Source organism: Cherax quadricarinatus, chromosome 98 (assembly GCF_038502225.1).
Source record: "Cherax quadricarinatus isolate ZL_2023a chromosome 98, ASM3850222v1, whole genome shotgun sequence".
NCBI lineage: Eukaryota > Metazoa > Arthropoda > Malacostraca > Decapoda > Parastacidae > Cherax > Cherax quadricarinatus.
This window is the reverse complement of record NC_091389.1, coordinates 11,049,228-11,072,875: the sequence shown is the minus strand read 5'-3', so window position 1 is coordinate 11,072,875 and position 23,648 is coordinate 11,049,228. Positions and strand designations below refer to the sequence as shown.

The 23,648-nt window shown below is 45.2% G+C and overlaps 1 protein-coding gene across 2 annotated transcripts in view; it reads right to left on the bottom strand.

Annotated features, from left to right (window-relative positions):
* The window catches only part of Fak (protein tyrosine kinase 2 Fak), an 81,060-nt gene extending 58,083 nt beyond the window's left edge, over nucleotides 1-22,977 (bottom strand). For both annotated transcript variants that reach the window (XM_070105400.1, XM_070105401.1), the window contains exons 1-4: nucleotides 22,795-22,977; nucleotides 19,389-19,634; nucleotides 17,333-17,410; nucleotides 6,535-6,627 (exon numbers count right to left, since the gene is read on the bottom strand). In XM_070105400.1, coding sequence (XP_069961501.1) covers nucleotides 6,535-6,627; nucleotides 17,333-17,410; nucleotides 19,389-19,634; nucleotides 22,795-22,962 — 585 coding nt within the window. In that variant the 5' untranslated portion in view covers nucleotides 22,963-22,977. The remainder of the gene's footprint in view (nucleotides 1-6,534; nucleotides 6,628-17,332; nucleotides 17,411-19,388; nucleotides 19,635-22,794) is intronic.
* Between the last annotated feature and the right edge of the window lie 671 nt (nucleotides 22,978-23,648).

Below are 23,648 nucleotides of genomic sequence, written 5' to 3'. Positions count from 1 at the left end.
AGCCATCCTTCAGACTACAGGCACTGTACTTCCCAGTACCAGCCATCCTTCAGACTACAGGCACTGTACTTCCCAGTACCAGCCATCCTTCAGACTACAGGCACTGTACTTCCCAGTACCAGCCATCCTTCAGAGTGCAGGTACTGTACTTCCCAGTACCAGCCATCCTTCAAACTCCAGGCACTGTACTTCCCAGTACCAGCCATCCTTCAAACTACAGGCACTGTACTTCCCAGTACCAGCCATCCTTCAAACTACAGGCACTGTACTTCCCAGTACCAGCCATCCTTCAAACTACAGGCACTGTACTTCCCAGTACCAGCCATCCTTCAAACTACAGGCACTGTACTTCCCAGTACCAGCCATCCTTCAAACTACAGGCACTGTACTTCCCAGTACCAGCCATCCTTCAAACTCCAGGCACTGTACTTCCCAGTACCAGCCATCCTTCAAACTACAGGCACTGTACCTCCCAGTACCAGCCATCCTTCAAACTCCAGGCACTGTACTTCCCAGTACCAGCCATCCTTCAAACTCCAGGCACTGTACTTCCCAGTACCAGCCATCCTTCAAACTCCAGGCACTGTACTTCCCAGTACCAGCCATCCTTCAAACTACAGGCACTGTACTTCCCAGTACCAGCCATCCTTCAAACTACAGGCACTGTACTTCCCAGTACCAGCCATCCTTCAAACTACAGGCACTGTACTTCCCAGTACCAGCCATCCTTCAGACTACAGGCACTGTACTTCCCAGTACCAGCCATCCTTCAGACTACAGGCACTGTACTTCCCAGTACCAGCCATCCTTCAAACTACAGGCACTGTACTTCCCAGTACCAGCCATCCTTCAAACTCCAGGCATTGTACTTCCCAGTACCAGCCATCCTTCAGACTACAGGCACTGTACTTCCCAGTACCAGCCATCCTTCAAACTACAGGCACTGTACTTCCCAGTACCAGCCATCCTTCAGACTACAGGCACTGTACTTCCCAGTACCAGCCATCCTTCAGACTACAGGCACTGTACTTCCCAGTACCAGCCATCCTTCAAACTGCAGGCACTGTACTTCCCAGTACCAGCCATCCTTCAGACTACAGGCACTGTACTTCCCAGTACCAGCCATCCTTCAAACTACAGGCACTGTACTTCCCAGTACCAGCCATCCTTCAAACTCCAGGCATGGTACTTCCCAGTACCAGCCATCCTTCAAACCACAGGCACTGTACTTCCCAGTACCAGCCATCCTTCAGACTACAGGCACTGTACTTCCCAGTACCAGCCATCCTTCAGACTACAGGCACTGTACTTCCCAGTACCAGCCATCCTTCAAACCACAGGCACTGTACTTCCCAGTACCAGCCATCCGTCAAACCACAGGCACTGTACTTCCCAGTACCAGCCATCCTTCAAACCACAGGCACTGTACTTCCCAGTACTAGCCATCCTTCAGACTACAGGCACTGTACTTCCCAGTACCAGCCATCCTTCAGACTACAGGCACTGTACTTCCCAGTACCAGCCATCCTTCAAACTACAGGCACTGTACTTCCCAGTACCAGCCATCCTTCAAACTCCAGGCACTGTACTTCCCAGTACCAGCCATCCTTCAAACTCCAGGCACTGTACTTCCCAGTACCAGCCATCCTTCAGACTACAGGCACTGTACTTCCCAGTACCAGCCATCCTTCAGACTACAGGCACTGTACTTCCCAGTACCAGCCATCCTTCAAACTCCAGGCACTGTACTTCCCAGTACCAGCCATCCTTCAAACTACAGGCACTGTACTTCCCAGTACCAGCCATCCTTCAAACCACAGGCACTGTACTTCCCAGTACCAGCCATCCTTCAGACTACAGGCACTGTACTTCCCAGTACCAGCCATCCTTCAGACTACAGGCACTGTACTTCCCAGTACCAGCCATCCTTCAAACTACAGGCACTGTACTTCCCAGTACCAGCCATCCTTCAAACTACAGGCACTGTACTTCCCAGTACCAGCCATCCTTCAAACTCCAGGCACTGTACTTCCCAGTACCAGCCATCCTTCAGAGTGCAGGTACTATACTTCCCAGTACCAGCCATCCTTCAGACTGCAGGTACTATACTTCCCAGTACCACTGATCCTTCAGAGTGCAGGTACTATACTTCCCAGTACCAGCCATCCTTCAGAGTGCAGGTACTATACTTCCCAGTACCAGCCATCCTTCAGAGTGCAGGTACTATACTTCCCAGTACCAGCCATCCTTCAGACTGCAGGTACTATACTTCCCAGTACCACTGATCCTTCAGAGTGCAGGTACTATACTTCCCAGTACCAGCCATCCTTCAGAGTGCAGGTACTATACTTCTCAGTACCAGCCATCCTTCAGAGTGCAGGTACTATACTTCCCAGTACCAGCCATCCTTCAGAGTGCAGGTACTATACTTCCCAGTACCAGCCATCCTTCAGAGTGCAGGTACTATACTTCCCAGTACCAGCCATCCTTCAGAGTGCAGGTACTATACTTCTCAGTACCAGCCATCCTCCAGAGTGCAGGTACTATACTTCCCAGTACCAGCCATCCTTCAGAGTGCAGGTACTATACTTCCAAGTACCAGCCATCCTTCAGAGTGCAGGTACTATACTTCCCAGTACCAGCCATCCTTCAGAGTGCAGGTACTATACTTCTCAGTACCAGCCATCCTTCAGAGTGCAGGTACTATACTTCCCAGTACCAGCCATCCTTCAGAGTGCAGGTACTATACTTCCCAGTACCAGCCATCCTTCAGAGTGCAGGTACTATACTTCTCAGTACCAGCCATCCTTCAGAGTGCAGGTACTATACTTCTCAGTACCAGCCATCCATCAGAGTGCAGGTACTATACTTCTCAGTACCAGCCATCCTTCAGAGTGCAGGTACTATACTTCCCAGTACCAGCCATCCTTCAGAGTGCAGGTACTATACTTCTCAGTACCAGCCATCCTTCAGAGTGCAGGTACTATACTTCCCAGTACCAGCCATCCTTCAGAGTGCAGGTACTATACTTCTCAGTACCAGCCATCCTTCAGAGTGCAGGTACTATACTTCTCAGTACCAGCCATCCTTCAGAGTGCAGGTACTATACTTCTCAGTACCAGCCATCCTTCAGAGTGCAGGTACTATACTTCCCAGTACCAGCCATCCTTCAGAGTGCAGGTACTATACTTCTCAGTACCAGCCATCCTTCAGAGTGCAGGTACTATACTTCCCAGTACCAGCCATCCTTCAGAGTGCAGGTACTATACTTCTCAGTACCAGCCATCCTTCAGAGTGCAGGTACTATACTTCCCAGTACCAGCCATCCTTCAGAGTGCAGGTACTATACTTCCCAGTACCAGCCATCCTTCAGAGTGCAGGTACTATACTTCTCAGTACCAGCCATCCTTCAGAGTGCAGGTACTATACTTCCCAGTACCAGCCATCCTTCAGAGTGCAGGTACTATACTTCCCAGTACCAGCCATCCTTCAGAGTGCAGGTACTATACTTCCCAGTACCAGCCATCCTTCAGAGTGCAGGTACTATACTTCTCAGTACCAGCCATCCTTCAGAGTGCAGGGAGGAACATGGTAGTAACCATCAGGAACATGGTAGTAACCATCAGGGAGGAACATGGTAGTAACCATCAGGGAGGAACATGGTAGTAACCATCAGGGAGGAACATGGTAGTAACCATCAGGGAGGAACATGGTAGTAACCATCAGGGAGGAACATGGTAGTAACCATCAGGGAGGAACATGGTAGTAACCATCAGGGAGGAACATGGTAGTAACCATCAGGGAGGAACATGGTAGTAACCATCAGGGAGGAACATGGTAGTAACCATCAGGGAGGAACATGGTAGTAACCATCAGGAACATGGTAGTAACCATCAGGGAGGAACATGGTAGTAACCATCAGGAACATGGTAGTAACCATCAGGGAGGAACATGGTAGTAACCATCAGGAACATGGTAGTAACCATCAGGGAGGAACATGTTAGTAACCATCAGGGAGGAACATGGTAGTAACCATCAGGGAGGAACATGGTAGTAACCATCAGGGAGGAACATGGTAGTAACCATCAGGGAGGAACATGGTAGTAACCATCAGGGAGGAACATGGTAGTAACCATCAGGGAGGAACATGGTAGTAACCATCAGGGAGGAACATGGTAGTAACCATCAGGGAGGAACATGGTAGTAACCATCAGGGAGGAACATGGTAGTAACCATCAGGGAGGAACATGGTAGTAACCATCAGGGAGGAACATGGTAGTAACCATCAGGGAGGAACATGGTAGTAACCATCAGGGAGGAACATGGTAGTAACCATCAGGAACATGGTAGTAACCATCAGGGAGGAACATGGTAGTAACCATCAGGAACATGGTAGTAACCATCAGGGAGGAACATGGTAGTAACCATCAGGAACATGGTAGTAACCATCAGGGAGGAACATGGTAGTAACCATCAGGAACATGGTAGTAACCATCAGGGAGGAACATGGTAGTAACCATCAGGAACATGGTAGTAACCATCAGGGAGGAACATGGTAGTAACCATCAGGGAGGAACATGGTAGTAACCATCAGGGAGGAACATGGTAGTAACCATCAGGAACATGGTAGTAACCATCAGGGAGGAACATGGTAGTAACCATCAGGAACATGGTAGTAACCATCAGGGAGGAACATGGTAGTAACCATCAGGGAGGAACATGGTAGTAACCATCAGGGAGGAACATGGTAGTAACCATCAGGGAGGAACATGGTAGCAACCATCTGGGAGGAACATGGTAGTAACCATCAGGGAGGAACATGGTAGTAACCATCAGGGAGGAACATGGTAGTAACCATCAGGAACATGGTAGTAACCATCAGGGAGGAACATGGTAGTAACCATCAGGAACATGGTAGTAACCATCAGGAACATGGTAGTAACCATCAGGAACATGGTATTAACCATCAGGAACATGGTAGTAACCATCAGGAACATGGTAGTAACCATCAGGAACATGGTAGTAACCATCAGGAACATGGTAGTGACCATCAGGGAGGAACATGGTAGTAACCATCAGGGAGGAACATGGTAGTAACCATCAGGGAGGAACATGGTAGTAACCATCAGGGAGGAACATGGTAGTAACCATCAGGAACATGGTAGTAACCATCAGGGAGGAACATGGTAGTAACCATCAGGGAGGAACATGGTAGTAACCATCAGGGAGGAACATGGTAGTAACCATCAGGAACATGGTAGTAACCATCAGGGAGGAACATGGTAGTAACCATCAGGGAGGAACATGGTAGTAACCATCAGGGAGGAACATGGTAGTAACCATCAGGGAGGAACATGGTACTAACCATCAGGAACATGGTAGTAACCATCAGGGAGGAACATGGTAGTAACCATCAGGAACATGGTAGTAACCATCAGGGAGGAACATGGTAGTAACCATCAGGGAGGAACATGGTAGTAACCATCAGGAACATGGTAGTAACCATCAGGGAGGAACATGGTAGTAACCATCTGGGAGGAACATGGTAGTAACCATCAGGGAGGAACATGGTAGTAACCATGAAGGACAAAGTCAGACAATAACAGTCGCTGGTACAGGTGGTCGGTGACTTACAACGGGGTTACTCTCCACGAACACGTCATAACTCAAAAATACGATATGCTAAAAAAATAAGTAAATAAATAACCACTGTCACCGAATAAGTAAATTAATAATTACTGTAAATATCAATATTGAAAAGTCAATAAATAAATACAGTGGAACCTCAAATATCGAACTTTCTTCGATCCAGACGGCTGTTCGAGTGCCTTTACCGAATGAATTTATTCCCATCAGGAATAATGTAAATTAGATTAGTCCATTTGAGACCCTCAAAAATACACTTACAAAAGCACTTACAAAAATACACTTACATAATTGGTTGTGTTGGGAGCAGTTCGATTTTTGAGGTTCCACTGTAACAAGTTACGGGCTTGCTGCCTTCACGCTGGGTAATTACCTTAAGTTTCATCTCCAAATTACTTTTACACCATCGTAAAGTTGAAATGCCGTAAGTCGAACCATCATAAGTCAAGGAGATCCTGTATACAGTGGACCCCCGCTTTATGATCAGCTCCCAATGTGACCAATTATATAAGTGTATTTATGTAAGTGCATTTGTACGTGTATGTTTGGGGGTCTGAAATGGACTAATCTAATTCACAATATTCCTTATGGGAACAAATTCAGTCAGTACTGGCACCTGAACGTACTTCTGGAATGAAATAATATCGTAAACCGGGGGTCCACTGTATATCAACATTCAACTGAGCTTCTCTTCAGTAAAGAGGATCTCAGGTCACAGTTTCTTTTGCCTTGTTATGGGTTGATAACAAGTGGAATAACAAGATGTATCATTGAGAATTAAGGATTTTATTTCTTTGCATAATTTACAATGTGTAATTACAATTTTGATTTGCGAAGCACAAAGAAAGCCACTATGATTCCAGGGCATTTTGGGCAGTACTAACTAACCTTGAGCTGGACAAGAGCCTTGCGGTGGACGGCACAGTCAGTGGTCAGTGTGTCAACATTCTGCACTTGCTCAAAACTTGCCATGTGTTGAGGCTGAAAATAATCAGAGATAAATAAAATTAAATTTAATTTTATTTTACAAGAATAACACATGTTGGTGTTTGTGTCTTACAAGTATGTATAGACAGTCATCACGTTAATGGTATACAAGTATAGACAGTCATCACGTTAATGGTATACAAGTATAGACAGTCATCACGTTAATGGTATACAAGTATAGACAGTCATCACGTTAATGGTATACAAGTATAGACAGTCATCACATTAATGGTATACAAGTATAGACAGTCATCACGTTAATGGTATACAAGTATAGACAGTCATCACGTTAATGGTATACAAGTATACAGTCATCACATTAATGGTATACAAGTATAGACAGTCATCACAATAATGGTATACAAGTATACACAGTCATCACATTGATGGTATACAAGTATAGACAGTCATCACAATAATGGTATACAAGTATACACGGTCATCACATTGATGGTATCAAACATTTCTTGCTGAAACATTATCTAAATCAACACACTCAGGTGTTTTGTGTGTCTAATTCATCAACACAACCATGACAGCCAGGTTGATCAAGCATTTGCAGCAGGCAGCGAGTGATAATATACAGAGGAACCTCAGTATAAGACCAGCTCCGTACTCGAACAAAACTCAGCACTCGACCAAACAAATAAACCTGCCAGAACTTTGCTGTAAACTATTTTGTGTTTCTTTGCTTTTTTTCTTACTTTTTTTATATAATTTGTATAAACAAGTCAGCATGGGGCCTACGAAGATTAGTGGGGCCTACGAAGATTAGTGGGGCCTATGAAGATTAGTGGGGCCTACGAAGATTAGTGGGGCCTACGAAGATTAGTGGGGCCTACGAAGATTAGTGGGGCCTACGAAGATTAGTGGGGCCTACGAAGATTAGTGGGGCCTACGAAGATTAGTGGGGCCTACGAAGATTAGTGGGGCCTACGAAGATTAGTGGGGCCTACGAAGATTAGTGGGGCCTACGGAGATTAGTGGGGCCTACGTAGATTAGTGGGACCTACGGAGATTAGCGGGGCCTACGAAGATTAGCAGGACCTACGGAGATTAGTAGCGCCTACGAAGATTAGTGGGGCCTACGAAGATTAGTGGGGCCTACGAAGATTAGTGGGGCCTACGAAGATTAGTGGGGCCTACGAAGATTAGTGGGGCCTACGAAGATTAGTGGGGCCTACGAAGATTAGTGGGACCTACGAAGATTAGTGGGACCTACGGAGATTAGTGGGACCTACGGAGATTAGTGGGACCTACGGAGATTAGTGGGGCCTACGGAGATTAGTGGGACCTACGAAGATTAGTGGGGCCTACGTAGATTAGTGGGACCTACGGAGATTAGCGGGGCCTACGAAGATTAGCAGGACCTACGGAGATTAGTAGCGCCTACGAAGATTAGTGGGGCCTACGAAGATTAGTGGGGCCTACGAAGATTAGTGGGGCCTACGAAGATTAGTGGGGCCTACGAAGATTAGTGGGACCTACGAAGATTAGTGGGGCCTACGAAGATTAGTGGGACCTACGGAGATTAGTGGGGCCTACGGAGATTAGTGATAACAGCCGACCAAATAGAAAATTGGTTGGGAAAAACTTGTTAGATACTCAGAGCGGCACATGAACAGCCTTCTGGAATGAATTAAGGTCGCATACCAAGGTTCCACTGTGCTTGTGACTGGTTCTGCAAGACGTTTTACCCAAAAACTGAAGTATTCTTGTTGACGTCCTGATGGGAACTACAAGGGTTTAAAAAATATATGAGAGCGCTTGATCAGCATTATTCACTACAAAATTAAGAATCTGAAACAACAGCTGGAGTATTTTCCTCCAAACTTGATCCATTAAGTGTTATGTCTTATAGATTCTGGAGTACCTTTCTCATGACCCAGTCTTAGACCCAGCCTCATGGCCCAGTCTTAGACCCAGCCTCATGACCCAGTCTTAGACCCCTGCCTCATGACCCAGTCTTAGACCCTGCCTCATGACAAAGTCTTAGACCCAGCCTCATGACCCAGTCTTAGACACTGCCTCATGACCCAGTCTTAGACCCTGCCTCATGACCCAGTCTTAGACCCGGCCTCATGACCCAGTCTTAGACACTGCCTCATGACCCAGTCTTAGACCTGGCCTCATGGCCCAGTCTTAGACCCAGCCTCATGGCCCAGTCTTAGACCCAGCCTCATGGCCCAGTCTTAGGCCCTGCCTCATGGCCCAGTCTTAGACCCTGCCTCATGGCCCAGTCTTAGACCCGGCCTCATGACCCAGTCCTAGACACGGCCTCATGACCCAGTCTTAGACCCGGCCTCATGACCCAGTCTTAGACCCGGCCTCATGGCCCAGTCTTAGACCCTGCCTCATGACCCAGTCTTAGACCCGGCCTCATGGCCCAGTCTTAGACCCAGCCTCATGACCCAGTCTTAGACCTGGCCTCATGGCCCAGTCTTAGACCCGGCCTCATTGCCCAGTCTTAGACCCTGTCTCATGGCCCAGTCTTAGACCCGGCCTCATGGCCCAGTCTTAGACCCAGCCTCATGACCCAGTCTTAGACCTGGCCTCATGGCCCAGTCTTAGACCCGGCCTCATTGCCCAGTCTTAGACCCAGCCTCATGACCCAGTCTTAGACCCGGCCTCATGGCCCAGTCTTAGACCCGGCCTCATGACCCAGTCTTAGACCCAGCATCATGACCCAGTCTTAGACCCTGCCTCATGGCCCAGTCTTAGACCCGGCCTCATGGCCCAGTCTTAGACCCGGCCTCATGGCCCAGTCTTAGACCCGGCCTCATGATCCAGTCTTAGACCCAGCGTCATGACCCAGTCTTAGACCCTGCCTCATGACCCAGTCTTAGACCCGGCTTCATGACCCAGTCTTAGACCCGGCGTCATGGCCCAGTCTTAGACCCTGCCTCATGGCCCAGTCTTAGACCCGGCCTCATGGCCCAGTCTTAGACCCTGCCTCATGACCCAGTCTTAGACCGTGCCTCATGATCCAGTCTTAGACCCAGCCTCATGGCCCAGTCTTAGACCCAGCCTCATGACCCAGTCTTAGACCCGGCATCATGGCCCAGTCTTAGACCCTGCCTCATGGCCCAGTCTTAGACCCGGCCTCATGGTCCAGTCTTAGACCCTGCCTCATGGTCCAGTCTTAGACCCTGCCTCATGACCCAGTCTTAGACCTGGCCTCATGACCCAGTCTTAGACCTGGCCTCATGGCCCAGTCTTAGACCCTGCCTCATGATCCAGTCTTAGACCCTGCCTCATGGCCCAGTCTTAGACCCGACCTCATGATCCAGTCTTAGACCCAGCGTCATGACCCAGTCTTAGACCCTGCCTCATGACCCAGTCTTAAACCCTGCCTCATGGCCCAGTCTTAGATCCTGCCTCATGACCCAGTCTTAGACCCTGCCTCATCGCCCAGTCTTAGACCCGGCCTCATGGCCCAGTCTTAGACCCGGCCTCATGACCCAGTCTTAGACCCAGCATCATGACCCAGTCTTAGACCCTGCCTCATGGCCCAGTCTTAGACCCGGCCTCATGGCCCAGTCTTAGATCCGGCCTCATGACCCAGTCTTAGACCCGGCCTCATGGCCCAGTCTTAGACCCGGCCTCATGACCCAGTCTTAGACCTGGCCTCATGGCCCAGTCTTAGACCCGGCCTCATGACCCAGTCTTAGACCCGGCCTCATGACCCAGTCTTAGATCCGGCCTCATGACCCAGTCTTAGACCCGGCCTCATGGCCCAGTCTTAGACCCGACCTCATGACCCAGCCTTAGATCCGGCCTCATGGCCCAGTCTTAGACCCGGCCTCATGACCCACTCTTAGACCTGGACTCATGGCCCAGTCTTAGACCCGGCCTCATGGCCCAGTCTTAGACCCAGCCTCATGGCCCAGCCTTAGATCCGGCCTCATGACCCAGTCTTAGACCCGGCCTCATGACCCAGTCTTAGACCCGGCCTCATGACCCCGTCTTAGACCCAGCGTCATGACCCAGTCTTAGACCTGGCCTCATGGCCCAGTCTTAGACCTGGCCTCATGGCCCAGCCTTAGATCCGGCCTCATGACCCAGTCTTAGACCTGGCCTCATGGCCCAGTCTTAGACCCTGCCTCATGACCCAGTCTTAGACCCGGCCTCATGACCCAGTCTTAGACCCTGCCTCATGACCCAGTCTTAGGCCCAGCCTCATGACCCAGTCTTAGACCCAGCCTCATGGCCCAGTCTTAGACCCTGCCTCATGACCCAGTCTTAGACCCAGCCTCATGACCCAGTCTTAGACCCAGCCTCATTGCCCAGTCTTAGACCCTGCCTCATGACCCAGTCTTAGACCCGGCCTCATGGCCCAGTCTTAGACCCAGCCTCATGACCCAGTCTTAGACCTGGCCTCATGGCCCAGTCTTAGACCCGGCCTCATGGCCCAGTCTTAGACCCAGCCTCATGGCCCAGTCTTAGGCCCTGCCTCATGGCCCAGTCTTAGACACGGCCTCATGACCTAGTCTTAGACCCGGCCTCATGGCCCAGTCTTAGACCCGGCCTCATGACCCAGTCTTAGACACGGCCTCATGACCTAGTCTTAGACCCTGCCTCATAACCCAGTCTTAGACCCAGCCTCATGGCCCAGTCTTAGACCCAGCCTCATGGCCCAGTCTTAGACCCTGCCTCATGGCCCAGTCTTAGACCCGGCCTCATGACCCAGTCTTAGACCCTGCCTCATGGCCCAGTCTTAGACCTGGCCTCATGGCCCAGTCTTACACCCGGCCTCATGACCCAGTCTTAGACCCTGCCTCATGACCCAGTCTTAGACCCGGCCTCATGGCCCAGTCTTAGACCCAGCCTCATGACCCAGTCTTAGACCTGGCCTCATGGTCCAGTCTTAGACCCGGCCTCATTGCCCAGTCTTAGACCCTGCCTCATGACCCAGTCTTAGACCCGGCCTCATGGCCCAGTCTTAGACCCAGCCTCATGACCCAGTCTTAGACCTGGCCTCATGGCCCAGTCTTAGACCCGGCCTCATTGCCCAGTCTTAGACCCAGCCTCATGACCCAGTCTTAGACCCTGCCTCATGACCCAGTCTTAGACCCGGCCTCATGACCAGTCTTAGACCCGGCCTCATGACCCAGTCTTAGACCGTGCCTCATGATCCAGTCTTAGACCCAGCCTCATGGCCCAGTCTTAGACCCAGCCTCATGACCCAGTCTTAGACCCGGACTCATGACCCAGTCTTAGACCCGGCATCATGGCCCAGTCTTAGACCCTGCCTCATGGCCCAGTCTTAGACCTGGCCTCATGGCCCAGTCTTAGACCCTGCCTCATGACCCAGTCTTAGACCTGGCCTCATGACCCAGTCTTAGACCTGGCCTCATGACCCAGTCTTAGACCTGGCCTCATGACCCAGTCTTAGACCTGGCCTCATGACCCAGTCTTAGACCCTGCCTCATGACCCAGTCTTAGACCTGGCCTCATGACCCAGTCTTAGACCTGGCCTCATGACCCAGTCTTAGACCTGGCCTCATGACCCAGTCTTAGACCTGGCCTCATGACCCAGTCTTAGACCCTGCCTCATGACCCAGTCTTAGACCTGGCCTCATGACCCAGTCTTAGACCTGGCCTCATGGTCCAGCCTTAGATCTGGCCTCATGGCCCAGCCTTAGATCCGACCTCATGACCCAGTCTTAGACCTGGCCTCATGACCCAGTCTTAGACCTGGCCTCATGACCCAGTCTTAGACCTGGCCTCATGACCCAGTCTTAGACCTGGCCTCATGACCCAGTCTTAGACCCTGCCTCATGACCCAGTCTTAGACCCTGCCTCATGACCCAGTCTTAGACCTGGCTTCATGACCCAGTCTTAGACCTGGCCTCATGGTCCAGCCTTAGATCTGGCCTCATGGCCCAGCCTTAGATCCGGCCTCATGACCCAGTCTTAGACCTGGCCTCATGACCCAGTCTTAGACCTGGCCTCATGGCCCAGTCTTAGACCTGGCCTCATGACCCAGTCTTAGACCTGGCCTCATGACCCAGTCTTAGACCTGGCCTCATGACCCAGTCTTAGACCTGGCCTCATGACCCAGTCTTAGACCTGGCCTCATGACCCAGTCTTAGACCTGGCCTCATGACCCAGTCTTAGACCTGGCCTCATGGTCCAGCCTTAGATCTGGCCTCATGGTCCAGCCTTAGATCTGGCCTCATGACCCAGTCTTAGACCTGGCCTCATGGTCCAGCCTTAGACCTGGCCTCATGGTCCAGCCTTAGATCTGGCCTCATGGCCCAGTCTTAGACCTGGCCTCATGGCGCAGTCTTAGACCTGGCCTCTAGGATTGGAAAGGAAATACATATTACAACATTAAGAATTATTAACCTCTGACTGTTGCAAGCCTCTTTCTCAAACTGTCATTCTATGTTGAAAAATTTTTTAGAGAAAAAAAAAAAAAAAAAAGTCTGAAATGATAGAGAATCTTTTCCCAATGGCAATTACATCAAAAGTACGAAATTTGATCGAAAACTTACGGAATTATGCTCCCGTGAAGTTTACAATCTCAGCAATAGATACGCATCGGCGATTTTGCCGACTTTGAGCCCTATTTTCGGCCAATTCCATTTTTCCAGTCAACCAAACTCATACCTATTTCTTTAGAACGCTATTTTTTCTATCAGTTGAGTACAAGAAACCGCCCATTTACCAATTTCAACTACCCAATAAAGTGGTCAGAAATTGGCAATTTGGCCAATTTCATGCAAATTAAAAAAATGCCAATTTTAAAATAGGGCCCATAATAAACAGTGTAGACATTCTTGGCACTAAAATAACATATCCTCTGTTTATTACTCACATCTCTAGGCCCCTCTTATATTACTATTGCTTTCTATTTTGATTTTTTATTCACATAAAAAATAGAAGATTTACTGTTATGCAGACTACTGCATTATTGTAAAAATGGTATAAATAATATCAGTGCACTAGTGAAAGAATATTAGACTCACCAGTTGACGTTATTGGACATGTGGTGTGATTTGTTTACTCTTGAACACTGGTAAAAATCGAACATTTTCGCTACTTTGAGCTCAATTTCAAGGTCGTTTTTGTCATGAAACTTCTGTAATATGTTTTCCATTCTATCAAATTAGACCAAGAAAACGAGAATACAACCATAAATCTTTCTTTCTTTCAACACACCAGCCGTATCCCACCAAGGCAGGGTGTCCCAAAAGGAAAAACGGAAGTTTCTCTTAAATTTAGTAATTTATACAGGAGAAGGGGTTACTAGCCCCTTGCTCCCGACAACCATAAATACTATATGAAAATACATCTCAAAGTTGGTGTTTTAATCCATAAACACGGTCGGAGTTTTTTTTTTCTCATTATGCACTGCGTGCTGCAGGATTTTTTTATACAGTGCACACTGACCACACAGACCCATTCTCTCACATGTGGGCCTACCAGCTTTCTCCTGCTTGATTTGAAGCCACTAGAATTACCGAGTATACATACGTCCAAAACACTGGCTCACAAGACGTATATATACGACCAAAACAGTCAAAAGGTTAAGAAGAAAAGTCAGGGTAAATACCCTTGTATCTTGCATCTTCACCCATGTATCTTGCATCTTCACCCATGTATCTTGCATCTTCACCCATGTATCTTGCATCTTCACCCATGTATCTTGCATCTTCACCCATGTATCTTGCATCTTCACCCATGTATCTTGCATCTTCACCCATGTATCTTGCATCTTCACCCATGTATCTTGCATCTTCACCCATGTATCTTGCATCTTCACCCATGTATCTTGCATCTTCATCCATGTATCTTGCATCTTCACCCATGTATCTTGCATCTTCACCCATGTATCTTGCATCTTCACCCATGTATCTTGCATCTTCACCCATGTATCTTGCATCTTCACCCATGTATCTTGCATCTTCACCCAGGTATCTTGTGTCTTTAACCAGGTATCTACCATCTTTAACCAGGTATCTTCTGTCTTCATGAGACAGAAAAATATCAACGATACGGCAAGTTTTTATTTCCCAGTAATATGAGAGGCCAGAGAACCTCCATGGATGGTCACTCTCTACCAGTTCACAAAATTTACTACAGGCAACTCCAATGTTAAATAATATACACCTACCATCTGACTTACGACCGAGTTCGGTTCCGAGAAACCGGTCGTAAGTTGAAATGGACATAAGTCGAACTTTACTACTGAATATCAACAAAACATTTTTGTAATGACTTTATTTTATTGTTTTATTTTGGTATTTCATGTTTTACTTTACTTTTTATGTTGTCAGTACTGTGTTTTATACTGTAAGGTTTAGCATAAACACTGTGTACAACACAAATACTTGTTTATTTCCCAGAAATTTGGCATAAAAAACACGGTCGTAAGTCGAGTGGTCGTAAGTCGGATGGTAGGTGTATATGGTTTCAGAACCACAAAAAAGATGCGAGAAGTGCCGCATCATCGTCACAAAACACAATAAACCTCACAATATGAGACTTGATGAATAAGACACATGAAACACCTGACTATTATAAGACACTCAGGTGTTGCACGTCTTGTTCGCCAACCTGTGTAATATGTGAATAAATAGTTTACAAAATCAACATGTTGATAAATATGACACTTGTGCACCATTTAAGGGGCAGTATAACAACTTTTTTTTTTTACCGTCAGATTTCTTTCATTGTTGGTGCACAAGACGATGTATTTACACTATTTACTAAAAATATTTGTCAATAAGATATCCCATACAACAACTGAGAAAAATCGATTTACTGAAAATATCCTTTGGCAGGATCGTAGTCCTATACGGGACGACGCAAGGTTGTTTGGGCACTTGGTGCCGAGAGAACAATGCTAATACGAATTTTTCATGACGCACTTTCCTCTAAATATCTTATCTTTATTCCACAAAAAAATAAAGTTTGTTAGTTCTTAAACTTTTGCAAAATATCTGCCCTTTACTCCCACATAAATCCTAAAATATTTGAAATATTTCCAAAAGTACATCACTAAAATTAAGAACAATCATTATTTTACAATTTCTGTGAATATTATCCCACTTAATTAAGTAATAAAGGCGTAGGAAAGTGAAATAAGTGAATAAGTTACTTCCGAGATATTGGCCTGGAACGCCGGCCCACCGTCTCAATTTTTTTTTTTTTGCGAAAATCCCGTTTGTTTCGGTGGTTTCCTTAGTGAACAGGTGTTCTACTGCAGTTGTCCTCTTCAAAACGCCGTTTTCTCTTAATCAAAGACCAAAGAATACGACATGGAGACGAGGAGTAATAATATTATATCGAATATTGTTGGTGGACTCTTGGCATATTATGGCTTATTTTATTCAGTCTAGAGTATATAACATGTTTGTATGTTATTTATAGTGTTTATTATATCATATTAGATCAATTCTGATAGATAAATAAGCCGTAGAGTTGACATAAGCGTAATAATGAAGTGATTTCTCCTGCCTCTCTCTGGAGTGGGAACACTGCCAGTGTTCCCTGATGGTTCCTGATTGGCTGGAAGTCTACATATAAGCTCCGCCTACTTTTTTATGATGCCAAATAGTCGATTATTATATTAGAAAGAATAATGCAATAAAAAGCAAGAAAAAACAAGGAAAAAATTCCAAAAAATATACGGGCCGAGAGCAGACGCGCTACGCACATCGCCATCACCATACCTGATATAAATGACTATAATTCCTTGTAGAAATGTCGTAGAACATTGATTCTTGTACCAGAGTGTTGCTTAAGAGTTAAGCTATTTTTCTATATGATTAACTCAATTTCCATAATTTTTCTATTTTTTTTCACTCGCTCGCTGCTCATGTTGTACCTTCCCTTAAGTATCTTTACTGTGGAAACATTTCACCACACAGTGGCTTCTTCAGTCTAAATCTGAGAAAGTTGGAAGATGAGGAGGAGTCTGAGGTAATCAGTCCCTCAGGATAGTCAATGTGTCCAGCTCATCAATCCTGATAGACTGAACACACATATCTTGTATCAGTAATAAAAAAATTTGACTTATATAGTAAATCATCAATTATCTGGTGGTTGCTTATTCAACTTGCAACATTATCCAGCCATTTTGTTCAATCCAGCAACTAAACTGATAATATGAACGAGTTGAATGTAAAACAGACACAACAAAACATGACAATACGATGTTGAAAATCCAGGTGACCTTTACCCCAGAGGCAAGAAAGTCGTTGGTTACTGTATTAGTTGAGTAACAAGACAGTGATAAGTAAGAGGCAGTAAGACTCACCTTACTGGCTGAGTAAGAGGCAGTAAGACTCACCTTACTGGCTGAGTAAGAGGCAGTAAGACTCACCTTACTGGCTGAGTAAGAGGTAGTAAGACTCACCTTACTGGCTGAGTAAGAGGCAGTAAGACTCACCTTACTGGCTGAGTAAGAGGCAGTAAGACTCACCTTACTGGCTGAGTAAGAGGCAATAAGACTCACCTTACTGGCTGAGTAAGAGGCAGTAAGACTCACCTTACTGGCTGAGTAAGAGGCAATAAGACTCACCTTACTGGCTGAGTAAGAGGCAGTAAGACTCACCTTACTGGCTGAGTAAGAGGCAGTAAGACTCACCTTGCTGGCTGAGTAAGAGGCAATAAGACTCACCTTACTGGCTGAGTAAGAGGCAATAAGACTCACCTTACTGGCTGAGTAAGAGGCAGTAAGACTCACCTTGCTGGCCGAGTCTGTCACATAAGAGATGCCCACTGATGGTCCCACCACCAGGGTCACAGGTATCGACCAGCCAGACTGTAAAATATACCTCAGTGTTAGTAAGTTGATGTGCATTGTCGAACTGCATCATTTATTTATTTTTTACGCACATTTCTTACCATGGTGACCCAACAAAAGAAATACATTCACCATCACTCATTCAATAGCTAGTATCTTCCAGGTGGCAAACACATTTTCTCTTTCTATTCTGGTCACCGAACCTCGACTCTACCTTGGTGGGAGATCAATATAAAACAATTACTATATTATTATTATTATTATTATTCTATCTTTCAACACACCAGCCGTATCCCACCGAGGCGGGGCGGCCCAAAAGGAAAAATGAAAGTTTCTCCTTTTCAATTTAGTAATATATACAGGAGAAGGGGTTACTAGCCCCCTTGCTCCCGGCATTTTAGTCGCCTCTTACGACATGCATGGCTTACGGAGTACATTATTATTATTATCATATATAACACACCACCGTCTTCCACCAAGGCAGAGTGACCCAAAAAAGAAACACTTTCACCATCATTCACACCATCACTGTTCTGCCAGAGATATACAGACATAACAGTACATATGTCCCTCTAAACAGCAAATATCTGTAACTCCTCCTTCAGAGTGCAGGCACTGTACTTCCCAGATTCAGGACTCAAGTCCGGCTATATTATTGCTATAATTACTATATTCATAAGGAGGCAATTAGCCTGAAAGGTAAATACAGCCTCTCCTCATTTAACAACAGAGTTCTGTTCCTAAGACCCTGTCAGTAAACGAATTCGTCACTAAGTGAGGAGCATACTACAGTGGTAGTGGGTTTGTGTCAACCATCTCTGATATTGTTTTAATGTCATCTTTGTATCATTTATAACATTTCTGGTATATTTTTGAGTGTTTATACAGTAGTATACTGTATACTGTAATAAACAGAATACAGGAAATTAGCATACTGGACTGAGAGCCAGTCGTAAGTCCAAGTCGTCAGTAAATGAGTACATCACTAAGTGAGGAGAGGCTGTACATAACCTGGAGAATGAGAGGTAATTACTTATGAAAGAGAAAGAAGAAAGGGAATTTCAAGTCCCTGGGAAAACAAAGAAGAATAAAGAAAATAGAAGTCACAACACCATGACAGGAACAATATACAAATAACCTGTACATAGCAGATGATACTTATGATGAATATTTAGTCTAACTTAGACCATTAACTAGACACACACTGTTTCACTATTGTAACTAGTCACACAGTGTGTCACTAGTGTGTGTGTGTAACCACACAGCGTGTGTGACCAGTGCATGTGTAACCACACAGCATGTGTGACCACACAGTGTGTGTGACCAGTGCATGTGTGTAACCACACAGCATGTGTGACCAGTGCATGTGTGTAACCACACAGCGTGTGTGACCAGTGTATGTGTGTAACCACACAGCATGTGTGACCAGTGCATGTGTGTAACCACACAGCATGTGTGACCAGTGTGTGTGTGTGACCAGTGTGTGTGTGTAACCACACAGTGTGTGTGTGACCAGTGTGTGTGTGTGTGTAACCACACAGTGTGTGTGACCAGTGTGTGTGTGTGTGTGTGACCAGTGTGTGTGTGTGTGTGTGTGTGTGTGTGTGTGTGTGTGTGTGTGTGTGTGTGTGTGTGTGTGACCAGTGTGTGTGACCAGTGTGTGTGCCTAACCACACACAGTGAGACTAGTGTGTGTGTAACCACACAGTGTGTGCGTAACCACACACTGTGTGTGTGAGTAGTGTGTAACCACACAGTGTGACTAGTTAATGGTTCAAGACAAACAAGAACGTCTGAAGTTTCTTTCTCATATATATATGGATTATTTATGTAAAATAGGAGAGAGACTTGTAAATGGTCCAAGATGGACCAAAACATCATCATAAGCTTCGTCTCCTGTGTGCGGGTTACTTGTGTATTGTTCCAGTCACGGTAATGTGCTCTTATTGTTCTTTGTGTAAATACCAAGAGACAAGAGACAGAGAAGAGGACTCACCCCAAGCGCACAGCGGAACGACTCCTGGTCATACTTCCTGACCTTGCTTAACAACTCCAGGAACTTAAAGTAACACTCCGACTCGGAGAGTTGACCGTACTTCTTGATGTGTGTCTGCAGAGCCTTGCGCAAGGTTTTGGCCTTCATGGAGTTGAGCACCGACGATGGCAGGAACTTGTGGAAGCCGACTTCCTTCTCCAGGTACTCAAAGTTGGACTTCTTCTCCAGGGTGCTGCTAGACACGTCCTGTACACCAACACAACAACACCAACAGTAATTAAATACGAAACGCTTCATTTATGTGTATACAATAGGGCCCCACTTATACAGCAGGTTAGGTTCTTTGCTACTGTTGTACAGGAGGGCCCCACTTATACAGCAGGTTAGGTTCTTTGCTACTGTTGTACAGGAGGGCCCCACTTATACAGCAGGTTAGGTTCTTTGCTACTGTTGTACAGGAGGGCCCCACTTATACAGCAGGTTAGGTTCTTTGCTACTGTTGTACAGGAGGGCCCCACTTATACAGCAGGTTAGGTTCTTTGCTACTGTTGTACAGGAGGGCCCCACTTATACAGCAGGTTAGGTTCTTTGCTACTGTTGTACAGGAGGGCCCCACTTATACAGCAGGTTAGGTTCTTTGCTACTGTTGTACAGGAGGGCCCCACTTATACAGCAGGTTAGGTTCTTTGCTACTGTTGTACAGGAGGGCCCCACTTATACAGCAGGTTAGGTTCTTTGCTACTGTTGTACAGGAGGGCCCCACTTATACAGCAGGTTAGGTTCTTTGCTACTGTTGTACAGGAGGGCCCCACTTATACAGCAGGTTAGGTTCTTTGCTACTGTTGTACAGGAGGGCCCCACTTATACAGCAGGTTAAGTACCAGGTTACTGCTGTAAAATGAAACACGGCCCTTTTTTTTTTCTAATTTCAAATGCATATAAAAGCTTGATAACATATTTACATTATCATATATTAAGCGAGCAACAGAGCTAGGCCTAAAACATGCATATACAATACACACATTACTTACCTTAAAATATTTTCATCCTTAGCCTATAAATGAAGAATTGCTAGAACTGAAAACCGCTGTACAGTGGACCCCCGGTTAACGAACTTTTTTCATTCCAGTAGTATGTTCAGGTGCCAGTACTGACCGAATTTTTTCCCATAAGGAATATTGTGAAGTAGATTAGTCCATTTCAGACCCCCAAACATACACGTACAAACGCACTTACATAAATACACTTACATAATTGGTCGCATTTGGAGGTGATCGTTAAGCGGGGGTCCACTGTATTAGCAAAACACCGCAAAGCGAAGTGCTGTAAAGTGGGGCTCTCCTGTACTATTTAATAAGTCACTACCTACTTTTAGCAGCGTTTTTCTCTAAATATTTGTTTTTGTAAGGTAGGGACGGCAACAGGGACGGAGTCATGTTCAGAGTTTATTACACTAAGTTTATTATATCAATGACTAATTTCAATTTGTTTAGAAGACATAATAATAATAATAAATAAATAATAATAATAATAATAATAATAATAATAATAATAATAATTATAAAGATTGACAGAAGAGAAACCAGACTGAAGCTTTAACTGCAAGAAACAGCTTTAGCTGTGGGTGTGAGCAACTATATAACTATGGGTGTGAGCAACTATATAACTATGGGTGTGAGCAACTATATAACTATGGGTGTGAGCAACTATATAACTATGGGTGTGAGCAACTATATAACTATGGGTGTGAGCAACTATATAACTATGGGTGTGAGCAACTAAATAATTATGGGTGTGAGCAACTATATAACTATGGGTATGAGCAACTATATAACTATGGGTATGAGCAACTATATAACTATGGGTATGAGCAACTATATAACTATGGGTGTGAGCAACTAAATAACTATGGGTATGAGCAACTATATAACTATGGGTATGAGCAACTATATAACTATGGGTATGAGCAACTATATAACTATGGGTATGAGCAACTATATAACTATGGGTATGAGCAACTAAATAACCATGGGTATGAGCAACTATATAACTATGGGTATGAGCAACTAAACAACTATGGGTATGAGCAACTATATAACTATGGGTGTGAGCAACTAAATAACTATGGGTATGAGCAACTATATAACTATGGGTATGAGCAACTATATAACTATGGGTGTGAGCAACTAAATAACTATGGGTGTGAGCAACTATATAACTATGGGTATGAGCAACTATATAACTATGGGTGTGAGCAACTATATAACTATGGGTATGAGCAACTATATAACTATGGGTGTGAGCAACTAAATAACTATGGGTGTGAGCAACTATATAACTATGGGTATAAGCAACTATATAACTATGGGTATGAGCAACTATATAACTATGGGTATGAGCAACTAAATAACTATGGGTATGAGCAACTATATAACTATGGGTGTGAGCAACTAAATAACTATGGGTGTGACCAACTATATAACTATGGGTATGAGCAACTATATAACTATGGGTATGAGCAACTATATAACTATGGGTATGAGCAACTAAATAACTATGGGTATGAGCAACTATATAACTATGGGTATGAGCAACTAAATAACTATGGGTATGAGCAACTATATAACTATGGGTATGAGCAACTATATAACTATGGGTGTGAGCAACTAAATAACTATGGGTATGAGCAACTATATAACTATGGGTATGAGCAACTATATAACTATAGGTATGAGCAACTATATAACTATGGGTGTGAGCAACTAAATAACTATGGGTATGAGCAACTATATAACTATGGGTATGAGCAACTATATAACTATGGGTGTGAGCAACTAAATAACTATGGATATGAGCAACTATATAACTATGGGTGTGAGCAACTATATAACTATGGGTATGAGCAATTATATAACTATGGGTATGAGCAACTATATAACTATGGGTGTGAGCAACTAAATAACTATGGGTATGAGCAACTATATAACTATGGGTGTGAGCAACTATATAACTATGGGTATGAGCAATTATATAACTATGGGTATGAGCAACTATATAACTATGGGTGTGAGCAACTAAATAAGTATGGGTATGAGCAACTATATAACTATGGGTGTGAGCAACTATATAACTATGGGTGTGAGCAACTATATAACTATGGGTGTTAGCAACTATATAACTATGGGTATGAGCAACTATATAACTATGGGTGTGAGCAACTAAATAACTATGGGTATGAGCAACTATATAACTATGGGTGTGAGCAACTATATAACTATGGGTGTGAGCATCTATATAACTATGGGTGTTAGCAACTATATAACTATGGGTGTTAGCAATTCTAAACACCGGCCAATCAACCAACTGGACATACATTATGGACAAACAAGAACAGACATGAACGCACCTTAAACAGTCGCTTGATTTCTATACAAGCGAGCTGAGTGGCAATATCCTGGTCGATCCCTTCGTTGGCTCGACTCTCGTCTTCCAGGTAGTCGTTCTTAACCTGAGGATCAAAAACCGCAATGAGTAAGTTTAGACACAGATACACGTAAGTATAATTATCATACATAGTGTAAATTACCCACCAGGATAACCCAAAAAAGTCAAAGTGACTTATTTCCGTTGGGGTTCTGAATATTATTATGCCCCAACATCTGTCTGCCTCTACTGCCCAAAATTCTTTGCATAACTTTGTGCTTTTTCATGCAAGAACAATATATTGTAAGTCAATCTCTGTAACAAAAATGTATGTTCTTGGAAAATAAAGTCGTCGCCATCACCACCGTCGTTGTCGTAACAGTCATGACACAAGTGGATGGTTGTGGCTCTGCATCCTGGGTAGGGCAAGACATGGGCAAGTCACCTTGCATCTGCTGGGTGTTAGTCAACTGTTGTGGGTGGCACTGTAATCTGTGACCAGTTTTACACAGCTTGAGACAAGACTTATCCAGCACCTGTTGCAGGAAGCTCTCTGCCTTTTAATTATAAACTACTCTGTTCCAGTAATATTTCTGGTACCTGCTGGTAATATGTTAAAGTGTCTTGAAGCGTGGATATGACAGTTCTCTTACTGTACCCATGGCCTCCCTGCTCCTCAATGGGTTTATCCCACACTTCCTCCCATACCTCACACTGCAGTAACTTGTTGCTCTTCTCTTACCTGCATACTGCAGTAACAAGTTACTGCAGTATGCAGGTAAGGGAGGAGTCCCTCAAGTATCTTCCACATACATATATAGTATCAGATATCTCTCT